This window comes from Oncorhynchus masou, chromosome 21 (assembly GCF_036934945.1).
Source record: "Oncorhynchus masou masou isolate Uvic2021 chromosome 21, UVic_Omas_1.1, whole genome shotgun sequence".
In the NCBI taxonomy this organism is placed as follows: domain Eukaryota; kingdom Metazoa; phylum Chordata; class Actinopteri; order Salmoniformes; family Salmonidae; genus Oncorhynchus; species Oncorhynchus masou.
Window position 1 is genome coordinate 50870748 of NC_088232.1, and position 17095 is coordinate 50887842.

Sequence of the window (17095 nt, forward strand, 5' to 3'; positions counted from 1 at the left end):
TATAGACACATGCCTTGATGACGGTCAGAACTGCATTTCCTCATCAGACTGGTTCAGTGACTAGCTACGTCTCTGACAAACACAGGGAACAGCAGCAGGGTTTAGGGGCATGATCCTTCAGATTAATGTGTAATCAGTAGTGGAGGAGCCTTTGCCCTTCGACCCTAAAGGTGCTGGTTGGAAAAGCAGGACAGAAATAGGCTAGACATTAGACAGAAAGTGTAGTGCAAGTTGAAATGCTGTATATTGTTCAATTCTCTAGCAAACACCATGTAATGATGAGATATGAAAAACCATTTTCTATCAACCCAGCTAGCAAATTCACAATCATATCTAGCTAGAGAAACGGTAACTAACGTTAGCTAGTCAGTGAACATTATGTTAATTGAGATATTTTTTTAATTTTTAGAACATATCCTAAAACTAGCTAGCCAGTATCTATGAGTAGTAGTGCATCAATGGAGTATATGATAGACGAAGAACACCTACCCCCCAACCGTGAACGGAGGTCCGAGAGAGTTCTTTCGATAGGCATCTCACCACAGTGAAAAGCACCTGACAGTGACCACAACCAGCAGTGACAGGTCGCCAGATGGCTTGTTTACGGTAGCCAAGGTAGCAACGTTAACGTTAGCTACGCCAAAAACACTCCTTTCTGAACTACCACTACGAACTTAGGTAATGAAGCTAGTAGGAGTTCATTCGTTACAATATCAAGTCGACCTGAGCCGTTAAATAATTTTTTCCCCCCGTTCCCTTCATTTTGTAGATTTCAGTGAAAATGCATTATCATATCAGCATTTTATCAACAATACTCAACAACAACAAAAAGTACTTCCGTGTCACGGAATTCCCGCAAATGTTCAAAATAAAAGCCCCCCCCACGTAATAGTATAAAACTTTCAATAACCTGTGTTTATTCATGGTATATGCAAAATAATTGTATAAACATTTAACAATGATTAAAATGTATTCAGATTTAAGTGACATTTGCAATGTTCCAAAGTCAAATAAATGTCCCCAATGCACATCACTGTATATGGGAAACATATTGGCATGTAGAGCAAAAACTATTCTACGTGCCACGTTAAAGGTATGGTAGGGAATACTCAGTAGGGTCTGTGGAATGTATATATAGTGTCATTTCATGGGGCACTGAATAATACAGAGTGAATAATTTACTCCACCCATTCGATTTGACACAATGCGATTCCATTTATATGGATTGCTTATGTCTTTCAGATGGGATGTTAAATGGGTGTTATCTGACTCTCTGTGGTCACCAAAGATCCCATGGCACTTATTGTAAGAGTAGGGGTGCTAACCCCGGTGTCCTGGCTAAATTCCCAATATGGCTCTAATACCATCATGACCTCCTAATAATCCCCAGCTTCCAAGTGGCTCATTCATCCCCCTCCTCTCCCTCGTAACTATTCCAGAGGTCATTGCTGTAAATGAGAATGTGTTCTCAGTCAACTTAACTGGTAAAATAAAGCTACAATGAAAAAGTTTATAGAGCAAAAACTATTCTAGGTGCCAAAGTAAATGTGGGATTGAAATTACTCAGTATGGTCTATAGAATATATATATATATATATATATATATATATATATATATATATATATATATATATATATATATATGGTGTTATTTCATGAGGGACTGAGTTCTATATTCCCATCAACACATTTTAATCCACCCACTCAGAAGGTCACAATACATTACACTGAGTGTACAGAACATTAGGAAAAACCTTCCTGAAATTGAGTTGCATCCCCTTTTGCTCTCAGAACAGTCTCAATTTGTCCGGGCATAGACTCTACAAGGTGTCGAAAATGTTCCATAGGGATGCTGACCCATGTTGACTCCAATGCTTCCCATAGTTGTGTTAAGTTGGCTGGATGGGTGTTGGACCTTTCTTGATACACACGGGGAAACAGCTGAGCGTGAAATACTCAGCAGCGTTGCAGTTCTTGACACACTCAAACTGTTGAGCCTGGCACCTACTACCATACCCTGTTCAAAGGCACTTAAATCTTTTGTCTTGCCCAATCCTGTCTGATCTAATTCTCCTGTCTTATCTGGTTCCTGTGTGATCTTTGGTATGCTCCCTCTAATTCTTCCATCTCTCTCTCGCCTCCCGGAGGACCTGAGCCCTAGGAGCATGCCTCAGGACTACCTGGCCTGACAACTCCTGGCTGTCCCTGTCCTCAATCCACCTGGTCTTGCTGCTGATCCAGTTTCTGCTGTTATGTCTGTGTAGCATGGTACGTTCTGCGTTGTGTACTTTTTAATTAAGACACTGTCACAACTGGAGGTCTGCTGGTTGAATTATTTTTATTTGCCCTGCACATGAAGAGACAACTCACAATATGTTAGCCCTTGGCGCAGTCATAGCTCTCAGGTAACTGCGCAAGCACATGGACACTCACTCAAACACTGTCCCAAGTACTCACAAGTTACAATAGATACCCTAGTTAGCGAGCTTGGTGAAACTTGTTAACATAAATCTTTATATTGTCCACATTGTAACAAACTTATGGTTGCATAATAGCACATTGTGTAACATTACCACGGTTTTATATTGAACAATTTCGGAGCCAAGGACAACATACCTCGCTAGCTGAAGGTCAGGCAAAACAGAACAATAAGGGGGTATGGAAACACAGATAACCCGCGATGGACCAAACCAAAATATACAAAACTTTTACAATCACATGTATGTACAATATTGATATGAAAAAGTGTTTGTACACTAAAGAAAAACATTAGCTATGCAGCTGTAATAAAAAACACACTGAATTATTATTATTATTTACCTCTTGACCTGGCCTATTTGAATTGGTCCTTGTGTGCAACTTGGTGCATAATCTAGGGGAACAACATCACACTGCTACATCTGCAGCTATGGAACCCTGACCTGTTCACCGGTCGTGCTACCTTGTTTCGAGCCTCTCTCTCATCCTCTGTCACGCTTTCTCACACTTTCTCTCTCTCTACCACACGTGCTGTGTCGACTTCCAAATGCTTGGCTATGAAAAGCCAACTGACATTTACTCCTGAGGTGCTGAGCTGTTGCACCCTCTAGAACCAATGTGATTTATTATGAACATCTATGAATGTTTGAACATCTTGAAAAACAATCTGGCCTTAATGACCATGTACTCTTATAATCTCCACCCGGTACAGCCAGAAGAGGACTGGCCACCCCTCAGAGCCTGGTTGCTCTCTAGGTTTCTTCCTAGGTTCCTGCCTTTCTAGGGAGTTTTTCCTTGCCACCATGCTTCTACATCTGTATTGCTTGCTCTTTGGGGTTTTAGGCTTTGTTTCTGTATAAACACTTTGTGAAAACTGCTGATGTAGAAATGGCTTTATACATACATTTGATAGATAATATTATTTATCTTATATAAAGTAGTAATTCTCTTTAGTTTAGGTTTTTCCCTGATGCCGTTATAATTTTATAATTTCATTTCAGCATAATGAACTATGTTAAGGTGCAAAATTCTTTTTTTTTCATACCGCACGCATAGCTTTTCAATGCAGACTTTTATTTTGAAGGCAAAACCGGAAAACCAAAAGTCTTTAATGCTGCTACATGGATGAATGTTGCTGCCATGACGCTAATATCACAGATATATGAGACAGATAATTCACTGGATGTATAAATGGGAGACATCCGGTTGAAGTTTCTTTTCCCTGCCAAATATGGTAGTGAGAGGAAGCCCAGTGTCCGGCAGTGGGAGAAGACTGAGCTGGATGGATTTTGGCCGAGATTCTGCTATTATTCTCATAAATAAAACATTTGATCTCCATATAGTTTTCTTTTTCCAAAACTAGAATCTATATCAAACAGAGTGCACTAAGTTTGGTAGACTTGACTTACCTAATTGCTTAAAGAGATTACTTTGTTTAGGACGAGTGCACGAGACAGTGGCCGTTTTCCTAATGAACGTCATGCATATTCAGTAAGGCACAAATGGTCTTCATCCTCTTCTTGGCTGTACCTAGCTTGTCCCAAGTAGATATCTAGCTGGCTAGTTAATTCACAAAAAAAAAACTAAAACAAAACGTACTAGGTTTAAATAGCTGTTTTCCCTCTACTAGTACTCCCTCTGTCAATCAACTTTTTTTCACAATAAGAAACATTTGTCATCAATAAATACTTTGTTTATTGTAAAATGGAAAGGGAGACTAATCCCTTTTCCAGTTTCCAACAGATGTTGAAAGGTATGTAATACATAATGAGAAGATCAGTAGTGGGCTGTATCCATGACAACCCATAGAATCAATTACCAAAGCAATGATCACTGTTGGATAAAACATGCTAGCTACCAGTAATGAAACAAATCTATAGCTGGTTTTAACACAACTAGCATGAGGCAGCATGGCTAGCTAACATTAGTTTACCATTGTGCCCAGCCATATTACATCCAAGGCCATCCCAGGGTATGCTGCACAATCAATAGAAGCTATTTGTGACACTGGATCATTGCAAAGTAATTTATCGAGCTGTTGAACACCATTAAGTAACTCTTAAATTATGGTAGATGTCTGTAAAACATTGTATAGGCAAGTACTTATGTTCTGTTGCCCTATGATCAGATAAAGTAAGAATATCACAAATTATAGTCTACTATAATCATATGCATCTTCAGAAAATAGACAAAACTCAGGTTGTGCATTTATGAATTGCCTGTTAACATGGTGAAAAATATAGAACATATCAAAACCATGAAATTAGAGCATTTGATCACATTGTGCATGTATCTCCTCAATAGGATAATGGAACTAAAAAGAAAGATATACACCATGTGTAGCATAAGAGCAGAGCTCTCTCAGAGGGCAGCAACTGAACATGTTTCATAGGATAACGTGTGGGTCTTTATTGTGATGTTTCATAGGGCAGGATAAAATGTGGGTCTTTATTGTGATGTTTCATAGGGCAGGATAAAGTGTGGGTCTTTGTTGTGATGTTTCATAGGGCAGGATAAAATGTGGGTCTTTATTGTGATGTTTCATAGGGCAGGATAAAGTGTGGGTCTTTATTGTGATGTTTCATAGGGCAGGATAAAATATGGGTCTTTATTGTGATGTTTCATAAGGCAGGATAAAGTGTGGGTCTTTATTGTGATGTTTCATAGGGCAGGATAAAGTGTGGGTCTTTATTGTGATGTTTCATAGGGCAGGATAAAGTGTGGGTCTTTATTGTGATGTTTCATAGGGCAGGATAAAATGTGGGTCTTCATTGTGATGTTTCATAAGGCAGGATAAAATGTGGGTCTTTATTGTGATGTTTCATAGGGCAGGATAAAGTGTGGGTCTTTATTGTGATGTTTCATAGGGCAGGATAAAGTGTGGGTCTTTATTGTGATGTTTCATAGGGCAGGATAAAGTGTGGGTCTTTATTGTGATGTTTCATAGGGCAGGATAAAGTGTGGGTCTTTATTGTGATGTTTCATAGGGCAGGATAAAGTGTGGGTCTTTATTGTGATGTTTCATAGGGCAGGATAAAGTGTGGGTCTTTATCCTGATGTTTCATAGGACAGGATAAGGTGTTTTTTTAAATGTTTTTTTTATGTATTGATTTTCCAAAACATACAATATACTTGCAGTGAGACCGCTTAACAACTACATCATACCAGTCATCCAACAGATTCCCATTCAGAGTGACACACAGAAGCATCCTGGGTCAATGACTTGCTCAAGGGCACGTTGACAAATCTACCACCTGGCCAGAAATGTGAACCTGAACCCTCCAAGATCCCTTCCCCACAGTTCCCCAATAGCTGTCCCACAACCATTTGAGACCCCTCCCACAGTCCCCCCCCCCCCCAGGAAGAAAAATAAAATTCCATTCCCACCCCCAAGAACTCCCCAATGCACCAACAACCAAGAGCCAAGAGAATGAACTAAGGAGAAACAAGGAAAAGACAGAAGAAAACAGCAAACAATGCAAAAAAATAAAAAATAATAATAATACATTTAAAACAAAGGACATCAAGGACCACTAAAATAAACATATATCCCATTTAGCAGACGCTTTTGTCCAAAGCGACTTACAAGTCGGCTGGGGTCACTACTTTTACATATGGGTGGCCCTAGCGGGAATCGAACCCACGACGCTTGGCGTTGCAAGCACCATGCTCTACCGACTGAGCCACACAGGACCCACCACCCAATAATGACAGTAATGCCAACTGTATATGTTTGTGTGCATATCTGGCACTATTACACGTATGTAATTGGTGCGTCATCTTCAACTGCACGTCTTTTTCCAAGCGATTCAGAGGAGAAAGTAGACATCCACGAACGATATATCAATGAAGAGATATGTGAAAAACACCTTGAGGATTGATTCTAAACAGCGTTTGTCGTGTTTCAGTCGATATTATGGAGTTAATTTGGAAAGCAGTTCGCCGTCTTGATGACTGAATTTTCGTTTTTTTTTGGTACCCAAACGTGATGTACAAAACGGAGTGATTTCTCCTACACAAAGAATCTTTCAGGAAAAACTGAACATTTGCTATGTAACTGAGAGTCTCCTCATTGAAAACGTCCGAAGTTCTTCAAAGGTAAATGATTTTATTTGAATCCTTTTCTGGTTTTTGTGCAAATGTTGCCCGCTAAATGCTACGCTAAATGCTACGCTAGCTATCAATACTCTTACACAAATGCTTGTTTTGCTATGGTTCAAAAGCATGTTTTGAAAATCTGAGATGACAGTGTCGTTAAGAAAAGGCTAAGCTTGAGAGCTAGCACATTCATTTCATTTCATTTGCGATTTTCATAAATAGTTAACGTTACGTTATGCTAATGAGCTTGAGGCTATAACTGGATACAGGTTTTTTTCATAGCCAAACGTGAACAAAACGGAGCGATTTGTCCTACACAAATAATATTTTTTGAAAAACTGAACATTTGCTATCTAACTGATAGTCTCCTCATTGAAAACATCTGAAGTTCTTCAAAGGTAAATGATTTTATTTGAATGATTTTCTTGTTTTTGTGAAAATGTTGCTGGCTGAATTCTAGGTTTATAGCTATGTCAGCTATCAATACTCTTACACAAATGCTTGTTTAGCTATGGTTGAAAAACATATTTTGAAAATCTGAGATGACAGTGCTGTTAACAAAAGTCTAAGCTGAGAGCAAATATATTTATTTTATTTCATTTGCGATTTTCATGAATAGTTAACGTTGCGTTATGCTAATGAGCTTGAGGCTATAAATAGGATCCCGGATCCGGGATTGCTTGACGCACGAAGTTAAGGAGAAGTTTATCTAAAGTTCCATAGTCGTATCTTTATCAATGTTTATTATGAGTATTTCTGTAATTTGATGTGGCTCTCTGCACAATCACAGCATGTTTTAGAACTACTGAACGTAACGCGCCAATATAAACTCAGATGTTTTATATAAATATGAACTTTATCAAACAAAACATACATGTATTGTGTAACATGAAGTCCTATGAGTGTCATCTGATGAAGATCATCAAAGGTTAGTGATTCATTTAATCTGTATTTGTGCTTTTTTTGAGTGCTCTCTTTGGCTGGAAAAATGGCAGAATTTTTCTGTCAGTTGGTGGTGACCTGACATAATCGTTTTTGGTGCTTTCGCTGTAAAGCCTATTTGAAATTGGACACTGTGGTGGGATTAACCACAAGATTACCTTCAAAACGGTATAAAATACATGTATGTTTGAGGAATTAAATTATGAGATTTCTGTTGTTTTGAATTTGGCGCCCTGCACCTTCACTGGCTGTTGTCATATCGATCCCGTAAATGGGATTGCAGCCCTAATAAGTTTTAAGACATTGAGTGCATCGGTAAGAGAAGCCAAGTTACACTCATGATTAGGCCTTTACGTCATCTTATTCATTCAGGTTAGTGATTCATTTCATCTCTATTTCTGCTTTTTGTGACTCCTCTCTTTGGCTGGAGAAATGACAGTTTTTTTCTGTGGCTTGGTGGTGACCTAACATAATCGTTTGTGGTGCTTTCGCTGTAAATCCTTTTTGAAATCAGACACTGTGGCTGGATTAAAGAGACTTTTATGTTTCAAATTGTGTAAATTATTTGTATGCTTGAGGAATTTTTATTATGAGATTTTTGTTGTTTTGATTTTGGCACCCTGCACTTTCACTGGCTGTCCAAGACAGGTTAAGAACAAATTCTTATTTTCAATGACTGTCTAGGAACAGTGGGTTAACTGCCTTGTTCAGGGGCAGAACAACAGATTTTTACCTCATCAGCTCAGGGATTTGATCTTGCAACCTTTTGGTTACTAGTCTCACACTCTAACCACTAGGCTACCCTGCCACTACCCTGCTTCCTCACAACATTGAAGTGTAAGGGACCTCCAGTTTATTTGAAATAGATTGGGTCTTTATACTGTATTTTCCATCTGAGTCTTGTTTTAATAATAGAGAAATCAGACCTTCCTGTTGCGTACCTGACAGACTATCAATTCTATAGGAGTAGTTTAAACAATCTAACAATGAAGCTTTTAGCTGTCCGCGATCGTTTGATCTATTGGGCCCACACGTCACCCTCCTCTAGGCATCCTGGCATCGGGCGGACGGTGCGTTGCCTTAGTGGGAAGTACTGGTGGTCCACCTTGGCCAAAGGCGTGAGGGTTTATGTTTCCTCCTGTTCGGTGGGCGCTCAGTGCAAACTCCCAGACACCTGCCCGGAGGGAAGTTACAACCCCTACCCGTTCCACAATGGCCGTGGTCGCACCTGTCAGTGGACTTCCTGATGGATCTTCCTCCCTCACAGGGCAGCACCACGATCCTGGTCATTGTGGATCGGTTTTCTAAGTCCTGCCGTCTCTTCCCTTTGCCCGGTCTCCCTACGGCCCTACAGACAGCGGAGGCCCTGTTCACTCACGTCTTCCGGCACTACGGGGTGCTTGAGGACATAGTCTCTGATCGTGTTCCCCAGTTCACGCCTAGAGTATGGAGGGCTTTCATGGCGTTCATGGGGGTCTCAGTCAGCCTCACCTCAGGTTTTCACCCGAGAGTAACGGGCAGGTGGAGAGAGTAAACCAGGATGTGGGTAGGTTTCTGCTTATGACCGGCCAGGGGAGTGGGCAGCGTCCATTCCCTGGGCAGAGATGGGCCAAAACTCACTCCTCCACTCCTCCACTAACCTCTCCCCCTTCCAGTGCGTACTGGGGTATCAGCAGGTACTAGAACCTTGGAATCAGAGCCAGATCGAAGCTCCTGCAGTGGACGAATGGTTTAAGCGCAAGGAGGAGACCTGGGACGCTGCTCATGTGCATCTGCAACGGGCCGTGAGGCGGCAGACTGCCATTCCCTTTCTATAGCCTTACATTGCTATTACACTGGTTGTACAGTATATTCCCTGTTTATTCTGTTCTACAGAAAACAACTACAACGCTGCCACTAACACTACTACTAGTCTCCTCTTCTGGTTGGCACTCTCTCTTTGTGTGTGTGTGTGTGTGTGTGTGTGTGTTGTGTGTGTGTGTGTGTGTGTGTGCGTGTGCGTGTGCATGTGTGTGCCTGTCTGTTCGGTGTGGCAGTAAAGTGTGAGTTGTACCCCTGTCACAAGCTGGTCATTATCAGTCCTCTTACCAGGACACCTCCAATCGAAATCGGTACCTCTCTCAGAGACCACCACATGGTGCTTGGCCCCCGGAAGGATGTGAGGAGTATTTTTCTCCACTCATACAGGAGTGATAAAGGCCTGACTCACATTTATCAGGGGGTGTACACCCTCAGCACCCCTACTTCCTACGGCTATGACATGCTGGTGCTCTTTTTCACATCCCTTTTTCAGATATAACAATGAATGGATAATTCTAGATATTAGAATGGGTCATTTTTTTCTATTTGAATGAATAATTCTAGATATTAGAATGGGTCATTTTATATATTAGAATGGGCAATTTTTTATATTAGAATAAAGAATTCTAGATATTAGAATGGGTAATTTTAGATATTAGAATTGGTCATTTTTTTATATTAAAATGGGTAATTCTTGATATTAGAATGGGTAATTCTTGATATTAGAATGGGTAATTCTAGATATTAGAATGGGTAATTCTAAGAATGGAACATTCGAGGACTACAGCAGACAGTGTGACCCAGACTCTGACGAGTGTTCCAATTTCCATCATCTTTTGCACCAAGCATCACTGCTCTGGTGTTTGCCAAAGGTTAAATTCTAAATTATTCTTGATATGCGTAAAGCTGACTGCTCCTATAGTTTTTGGACTTCGCTTGGACCGGAAACCATGAAATTGATTTGATCTTTGAAAATCATTCCATTATATTAAATGAAAACATATGCAAAGCTAAGTTAGGGCACTTTCCCCAGCTGAATCCCGACTCCCCTACCAGAAATACGCTGTTAGTAATATGTTGGCTTGATCAAATGTCCCAGTTTTGAAAAGCAATGCCACTCTTGTGATTAAAATGGCTATTAATATCTCTAGGGCAGCAATCCAGGGATAATAAAGAGCTGGATGACATGAACCACACACTGTACTGCTTATAGGTGATTCATAAACACTCCAAAGGTTAAAACAATAGCATTTAGTGCCAACATCTGTCGTGTATAGGTCACGGACACTGTCGGAAAATGGAATGCAACATGTTTTCTCTCGAACACAACCATATCAAGAGGGGTGAATGTAATGTCAACTTATTCTCCCCCCACACCTACCTTGTTGCATGATGTTGAAGCTTTAGACCACCATCTGCAGTCTACCTTCCTGTACAAGTCCTCCTTCCTGTACCAGTCCTCCTTCCTGTGTCAGTCCACCTTCCTGTACCAGTCCCCCTTCCTGTGTCAGCCCACCTTCCTGTATCAGTCCTCCTTCTTGTATCAGTCCTCCTTCCTGTGTCAGTCCACCTTCCTGTGTCAGCCCACCCTCCTGTATCAGTCCTCCTTCCTGTATCAGTCCTCCTTCCTGTGTCAGTCCACCTTCCTGTGTCAGCCCATCCTCCTGTGTCAGTCCTCCTTCCTGTGTCAGTCCACCTTCCTGTGTCAGCCCACCCTCCTGTATCAGTCCTCCTTCCTGTATCAGTCCTCCTTCCTGTACCAGTCCACCTTCCTGTACCAGTCCACCTTCCTGTGTCAGTCCACCTTCCTGTACCAGTCCCCCTTCCTGTATCAGTCCTCCTTCCTGTATCAGTCCACCTTCCTGTATCAGTCCTCCTTCCTGTATCAGTCCACCTTCCTGTATCAGTACTCCTTCCTGTGTCAGTCCACCTTCCTGTATCAGTCCTCTTTCCTGTATCAGTCCACCTTCCTGTGTCAGCCCACCTTCCTGTACCAGTCCACCTTCCTGTGTCAGTCCACCTTCCTGTATCAGTCCTCTTTCCTGTATCAGTCCACTTTCCTGTGTCAGTCCACCCTCCTGTATCAGTCCTCCTTCTTGTATCAGTCCTCCTTCCTGTGTCAGTCCACCTTCCTGTGTCAGCCCACCTTCCTGTACCAGTCCTCCTTCCTGTATCAGTCCACCTTCCTGTATCAGTCCTCCTTCCTGTACCAGTCCTCCTTCCTGTGTCAGTCCACCTTCCTGTACCAGTCCCCCTTCCTGTATCAGTCCACCTTCCTGTATCAGTCCACTTCCCTGTGTCAGTCCACCTTCCTGTACCAGTCCTCTTTCCTGTATCAGTCCACTTTCCTGTGTCAGTCCACCCTCCTGTATCAGTCCTCCTTCTTGTATCAGTCCTCCTTCCTGTGTCAGTCCACCTTCCTGTGTCAGCCCACCTTCCTGTACCAGTCCACCTTCCTGTGTCAGCCCACCTTCCTGTACCAGTCCACCTTCCTGTGTCAGTCCCCCTTCCTGTATCAGTCCTCCTTCCTGTATCAGTCCACCTTCCTGTATCAGTCCTCCTTCCTGTATCAGTCCACCTTCCTGTATCAGTCCTCCTTCCTGTGTCAGTCCACCTTCCTGTATCAGTCCACCTTCCTGTATCAGTCCACCTTCCTGTATCAGCCCACCTTCCTGTACCAGTCTACCTTCCTGTATCAGTCCTCCTTCCTGTATCAGTCCCCCTTCATGTATCAGTCCTCATGCTTGTATCAGTCCTCCTTCCTGTGTCAGTCCACCTTCCTGTATCAGTCCACCTTCCTGTATCAGTCCTCCTTCCTGTATCAGTCCTCCTTCCTGTATCAGTCCACCTTCCTGTGTCAGCCCACCTTCCTGTACCAGTCCACCTTCCTGTGTCAGTCCACCTTCCTGTACCAGTCCCCCTTCCTGTATCAGTCCACCTTCCTGTATCAGTCCTCCTTCCTGTATCAGTCCACTTTCCTGTACCAGTCCCCCTTCCTGTGTCAGTCCTCCTTCCTGTGTCAGCCCACCTTCCTGTATCAGTCCACCTTCCTGTATCAGTCCACCTTCCTGTATCAGTCCACTTTCCTGTGTCAGTCCCCCTTCCTGTATCAGTCCACCTTCCTGTGTCAGTCCACCTTCCTGTACCAGTCCACCTTCCTGTGTCAGTCCCCCTTCCTGTATCAGTCCACCTTCCTGTATCAGTCCACCTTCCTGTATCAGTCCACTTTCCTGTACCAGTCCCCCTTCCTGTATCAGTCCTCCTTCTTGTATCAGTCCACTTTCCTGTGTCAGTACTCCTTCCTGTGTCAGTCCACCTTCCTCTATCAGTCCAACTTCCTGTATAAGCAACTATGTTCATTTCAAAGCATACACAGACGGTGTTGAAGCTGTAGACCATACACAGGAGATGTTGAAGATGTAGACCATACACAGGAGATGTTGAAGATGTAGACCATACACAGAAGATTAGTCTTTATTTAAAAAACATTTTGTGATAAAAAGGCATTATATTTAAGTTTATTTAAAGACAAATGTCACAGTAGGTCTACAGCTTTGGAGCTTCAGGTAAACAGGTGCAAAGTCTCAGCATTGTTTGTTTGCATTGCTTGTTTGTTCCTCCACCATGTATTTTTATATGGGGTATGTTTATAAACTTGTTGATGTTGGGCTGATGTGATGTGATGCTGAGCGGTGCACCTGTTCTACGGTCATATGAAAATCACAATGGTGGGTCTTGAGATCCCGAATCAGCTATAACAGGCCAATATATCATGTTTATCAATACCGTACTGTATTTTAATGACGTGATAAAATTTACAAGAAATATTTTGACATTACAACATGAAACATGCCGTTCAGCATATAGCCATGTAAAAGCGTTAATACATGTATTACAGTATAGGTTGCCAGGGGTGTATTCACGAGGATTCAGTTGCAAAATGTTCAGTCTGTTGCCAAAAAAGGTTTTGCAACAGAAACATTTTACTCCAAACCGAAAACGTTTTGCAATGAAAACAAGAGCTTCTATTGGACGAATACAGGTTTGCTCTGTTTGCTTCTGCTAAGTTCTTAAACAGTAAATGGTCTCCATTGCGAGACGTAATGAACACACCCCAGGTTAGCAAACCCTTATGTAATAATTAATGCTGATCTGTTGCAGCTGGGTACCATGTGTTAGTAACCATTACCGTCCAAGTAATTAAAACATGGAATAAGAAATAACCTGGCAAGAAAATAACATGTTTATGGGGCACTTGTTAAATTGCCCACATCCAAATCAAAGGAGTCTTAATATGGATGCGGTGTGTGTTTGTCAGCAAGGTTGTCCCTTTGTGAATCTGAGTCGGCTTCCCTGGCAGATGGTCATGTAAAAGTGTGTATGTGTCTGTGTGCATGTGTGGTGTGTTAGGGGGTGCTGCTGTAGGATCTCCATAGTCCTCTTTGCCATAAGGGTAAGAAGCTGATTAGTTGGCATATCCCCATGTTCTCTAGACTGTGATGCCAATTGGCAAGTGAAGCTGTGCTTCGACCAACTCCCCCCTATTAAAGTGGTAGTTTATCTCCATAGACGTCTCAGGGTTGAGACAATATGTTATTGAAGGTCCTTTACCTGTATCAACAACTTGACGTTTGAAATCACCCAATAACCTGGTATGTACTTTCTAAGTCAATCTGGATAAGAGCTTCCGCTACATGACTAGTATTTAAATGTGGATGGATCCTTACGTCTTTCCTGGAATAATCACAGATTTGTACATGATTGGAATTGTAGAGGTAAAAGGTTTCAATCCATTGCTTTGATTAATTTAACAACTAATTAAACAGTGCATATTCTGTTCTGGAATAAATGATTTAAAGTGCGGTTACAAGTGAATATGTAGTAAACATGTAGTGAACATGTAGTGAACATATGGTGAATATGTGGTGAACATGTCGTGAATATTTAGTGAATATGTGGTGAATATGTAGTGAACATGTAGTAAATTTGTAATAAATATGTAGTGAACATGTAGTGAACATGTAGTGAATATGTGGTGAAAATGCAATAAATATTTTGTGAATAACATGTCATAAATATTTTATGAATATGTGGTGAACATGTAGTGAATATGTGGTAAATATATAAGAAATATGTGGTGAATGTAGTGAATATGTAATGAACATGTCATAAATACATAGTGAATATGTAGTCAAAATGTCATAAATACATAGTGAATATGTAGTGAACATGTCATAAATATGTAGTGAACATGTTGTGAACATGTAGTAAATATGTGGTGAATATGTAGTAAGAATGTAGTGAATATGTAGTGAACATGTACTGAATATGTAGTGAACGTGTAGTAAATATGTAATAAATATGTACTGAACATGTATTAAGAATGTGGTAAACATGTGGTAAACATGTTGTGTACATGTAGTAAATATGTAGTTGTCGTGTCTTTACTATCATTAAATGAAGACTTTTAGTTTTTATCAAAGATTCTGTGTAATTAGTATCACGCGATTAAACTGATTAATCATGTAACTGTTATTAACTAGGAAGTCGGGGCACCAAGGAAAATATTCAGATTACAAAGTTATAATTTTCCGAATATAACTTTTCAGATATTTTCATATCTGATCACTAGTCTTCTGAATTAATTAATAATTTATTTTACCTCACGTTAGTCTCATTCCAAACGTCGTGAATTGTTGGTTATCTGCCCGAACCCAGTCTTCACTATGAGTCATCCATACATCAATTGTCTTAACCACGTGGGATGGTTAAAAGATTCAGCCATCTACTCAAACCTTGGCACTCTCGTTATCGAGGTAAGCTGGTCTGCAACCTTTGTCCTCTCGTAATTGAGGGAAACATGGTCTGTTGAGAAATTCTCAAAGTAGGGGTTTTATTCGGGAGAGCAGAAAAAGGCTGTCTCGTGACGCCTGGTCCAAACTGGGCTCATGGGCGGTCATCTGATTTAGTTAAACTCAAAAGGGAATTAGAGTATTTTCATTAAACAGTCCAAAATTACATTCCACAATTTTACAAACAGTATCATCTTCACTCATTCATCTTATACAACAATTAGATGTAAACCTCATATCTGAGGCTATTATATAAACAGCATTATGGTAATGTGGCCGTATTGTCTCCCACGAGTTTCACAAAATTGTAACAAATGGACCAGTTCGTAGCTGGATTTTTCACCAATCTTTTATACCTTCTCCAGAACATAAATGTTGCTTGGACCTCAATTTCTGTGAGGTGGAAGAAATTCCTTTGTTCTCTTCTGTGAAAATTCATATACTCTATTCATATCTCTATACTGTGGCCATGATGAGTTAATCTCCTCCAGGAATCTACGACCTCTCTCTGACCACAGCAGCCTGGGTGTAGGAGACAGGGAGAGGGGGATGGGGCTTGCTGTACCCAAAGAGGGCAACGTCATGACATAGTGAATATGTAGTGAACATGTCATAAATATTTAGTGAATATGTAGTGAACATGTATTCACTACATGGTGAATATGTAGTGAATTTGTAGTAAAAGTGTAGTGAATCTGTATTGAATATGTATTGGATATGTAGTGAATATGTAGTGAACATGTATTGGATATGTAGTGAATATGTATTGGATATGTAGTGAATATGTAGTGAATATGTAGTGAACATGTATTGGATATGTAGTGAATATGTATTGGATATGTAGTGAATATGTAGTGAATATGTATTGGATATGTAGTGAATATGTAGTAAAATTTTAGTGAATCTGTAGTGAATATGTAGTGAATATGTAGTGAACATGTATTGGATATGTAGTGAATATGTATTGGATATGTAGTGAATATTTAGTGAATATGTATTGGATATGTAGTGAATATGTAGTGAATATGTAGTGAATATGTATTGGATATGTAGTGAATATGTATTGGATATGTAGTGAATATGTAGTGAATATGTATTGGATATGTAGTGAATATGTAGTGAATATGTATTGGATATGTAGTGAACATGTAGTGAATATGTAGTGAATATGTATTGGATATGTATTGAATATGTATTGGATATGTAGTGAACATGTAGTGAATATGTATTGGATATGTAGTGAATATGTAGTGAATATGTATTGGATATGTAGTGAATATGTATTGGATATGTAGTGAACATGTAGTGAATATGTAGTGAATATGTATTGGATATGTAGTGAATATGTATTGGATATGTAGTGAACATGTATTGGATATGTAGTGAACATGTAGTGAATATGTATTGGATATGTAGTGAATATGTAGTGAATATGTATTGGATATGTAGTGAACATGTATTGGATATGTAGTGAACATGTAGTGAATATGTATTGGATATGTAGTGAATATGTAGTGAATATGTATTGGATATGTAGTGAACATGTATTGGATATGTAGTGAACATGTATTGGATATGTAGTGAACATGTAGTGAATATGTAGTGAATATGTATTGGATATGTAGTGAACATGTATTGGATATGTAGTGAACATGTAGTGAATATGTATTGGATATGTAGTGAATATGTATTGGATATGTAGTGAATATGTATTGGATATGTAGTGAATATGTATTGGATATGTAGTGAATATGTAGTGGATATGTATTGGATATGTAGTGAACATGTATTGGATATGTAGTGAACATGTAGTGAATATGTATTGGATATGTAGTGAATATGTAGTGAATATGTATTGGATTTGTAGTGACATGTAAGTGGAATGCTATTTTGTTCAAAACAAAAGTAAAGTTTATTTTGTTTTC

General features: G+C 40.1%; 1 protein-coding gene across 3 annotated transcripts in view; it reads right to left on the minus strand.

The window, feature by feature from the left end:
* The window catches only part of LOC135508486 (probable phospholipid-transporting ATPase IA), a 32744-nt gene extending 31908 nt beyond the window's left edge, over positions 1-836 (minus strand). For all 3 annotated transcript variants that reach the window (XM_064928718.1, XM_064928717.1, XM_064928721.1), the window contains exon 1: positions 490-836. Coding sequence is in view for 2 of the 3 variants with exons in the window: in XM_064928717.1 (XP_064784789.1) it covers positions 490-535 (46 nt within the window). In the remaining variant the exon portion in view is untranslated. The remainder of the gene's footprint in view (positions 1-489) is intronic.
* Positions 837-17095: the final 16259 nt, after the last annotated feature.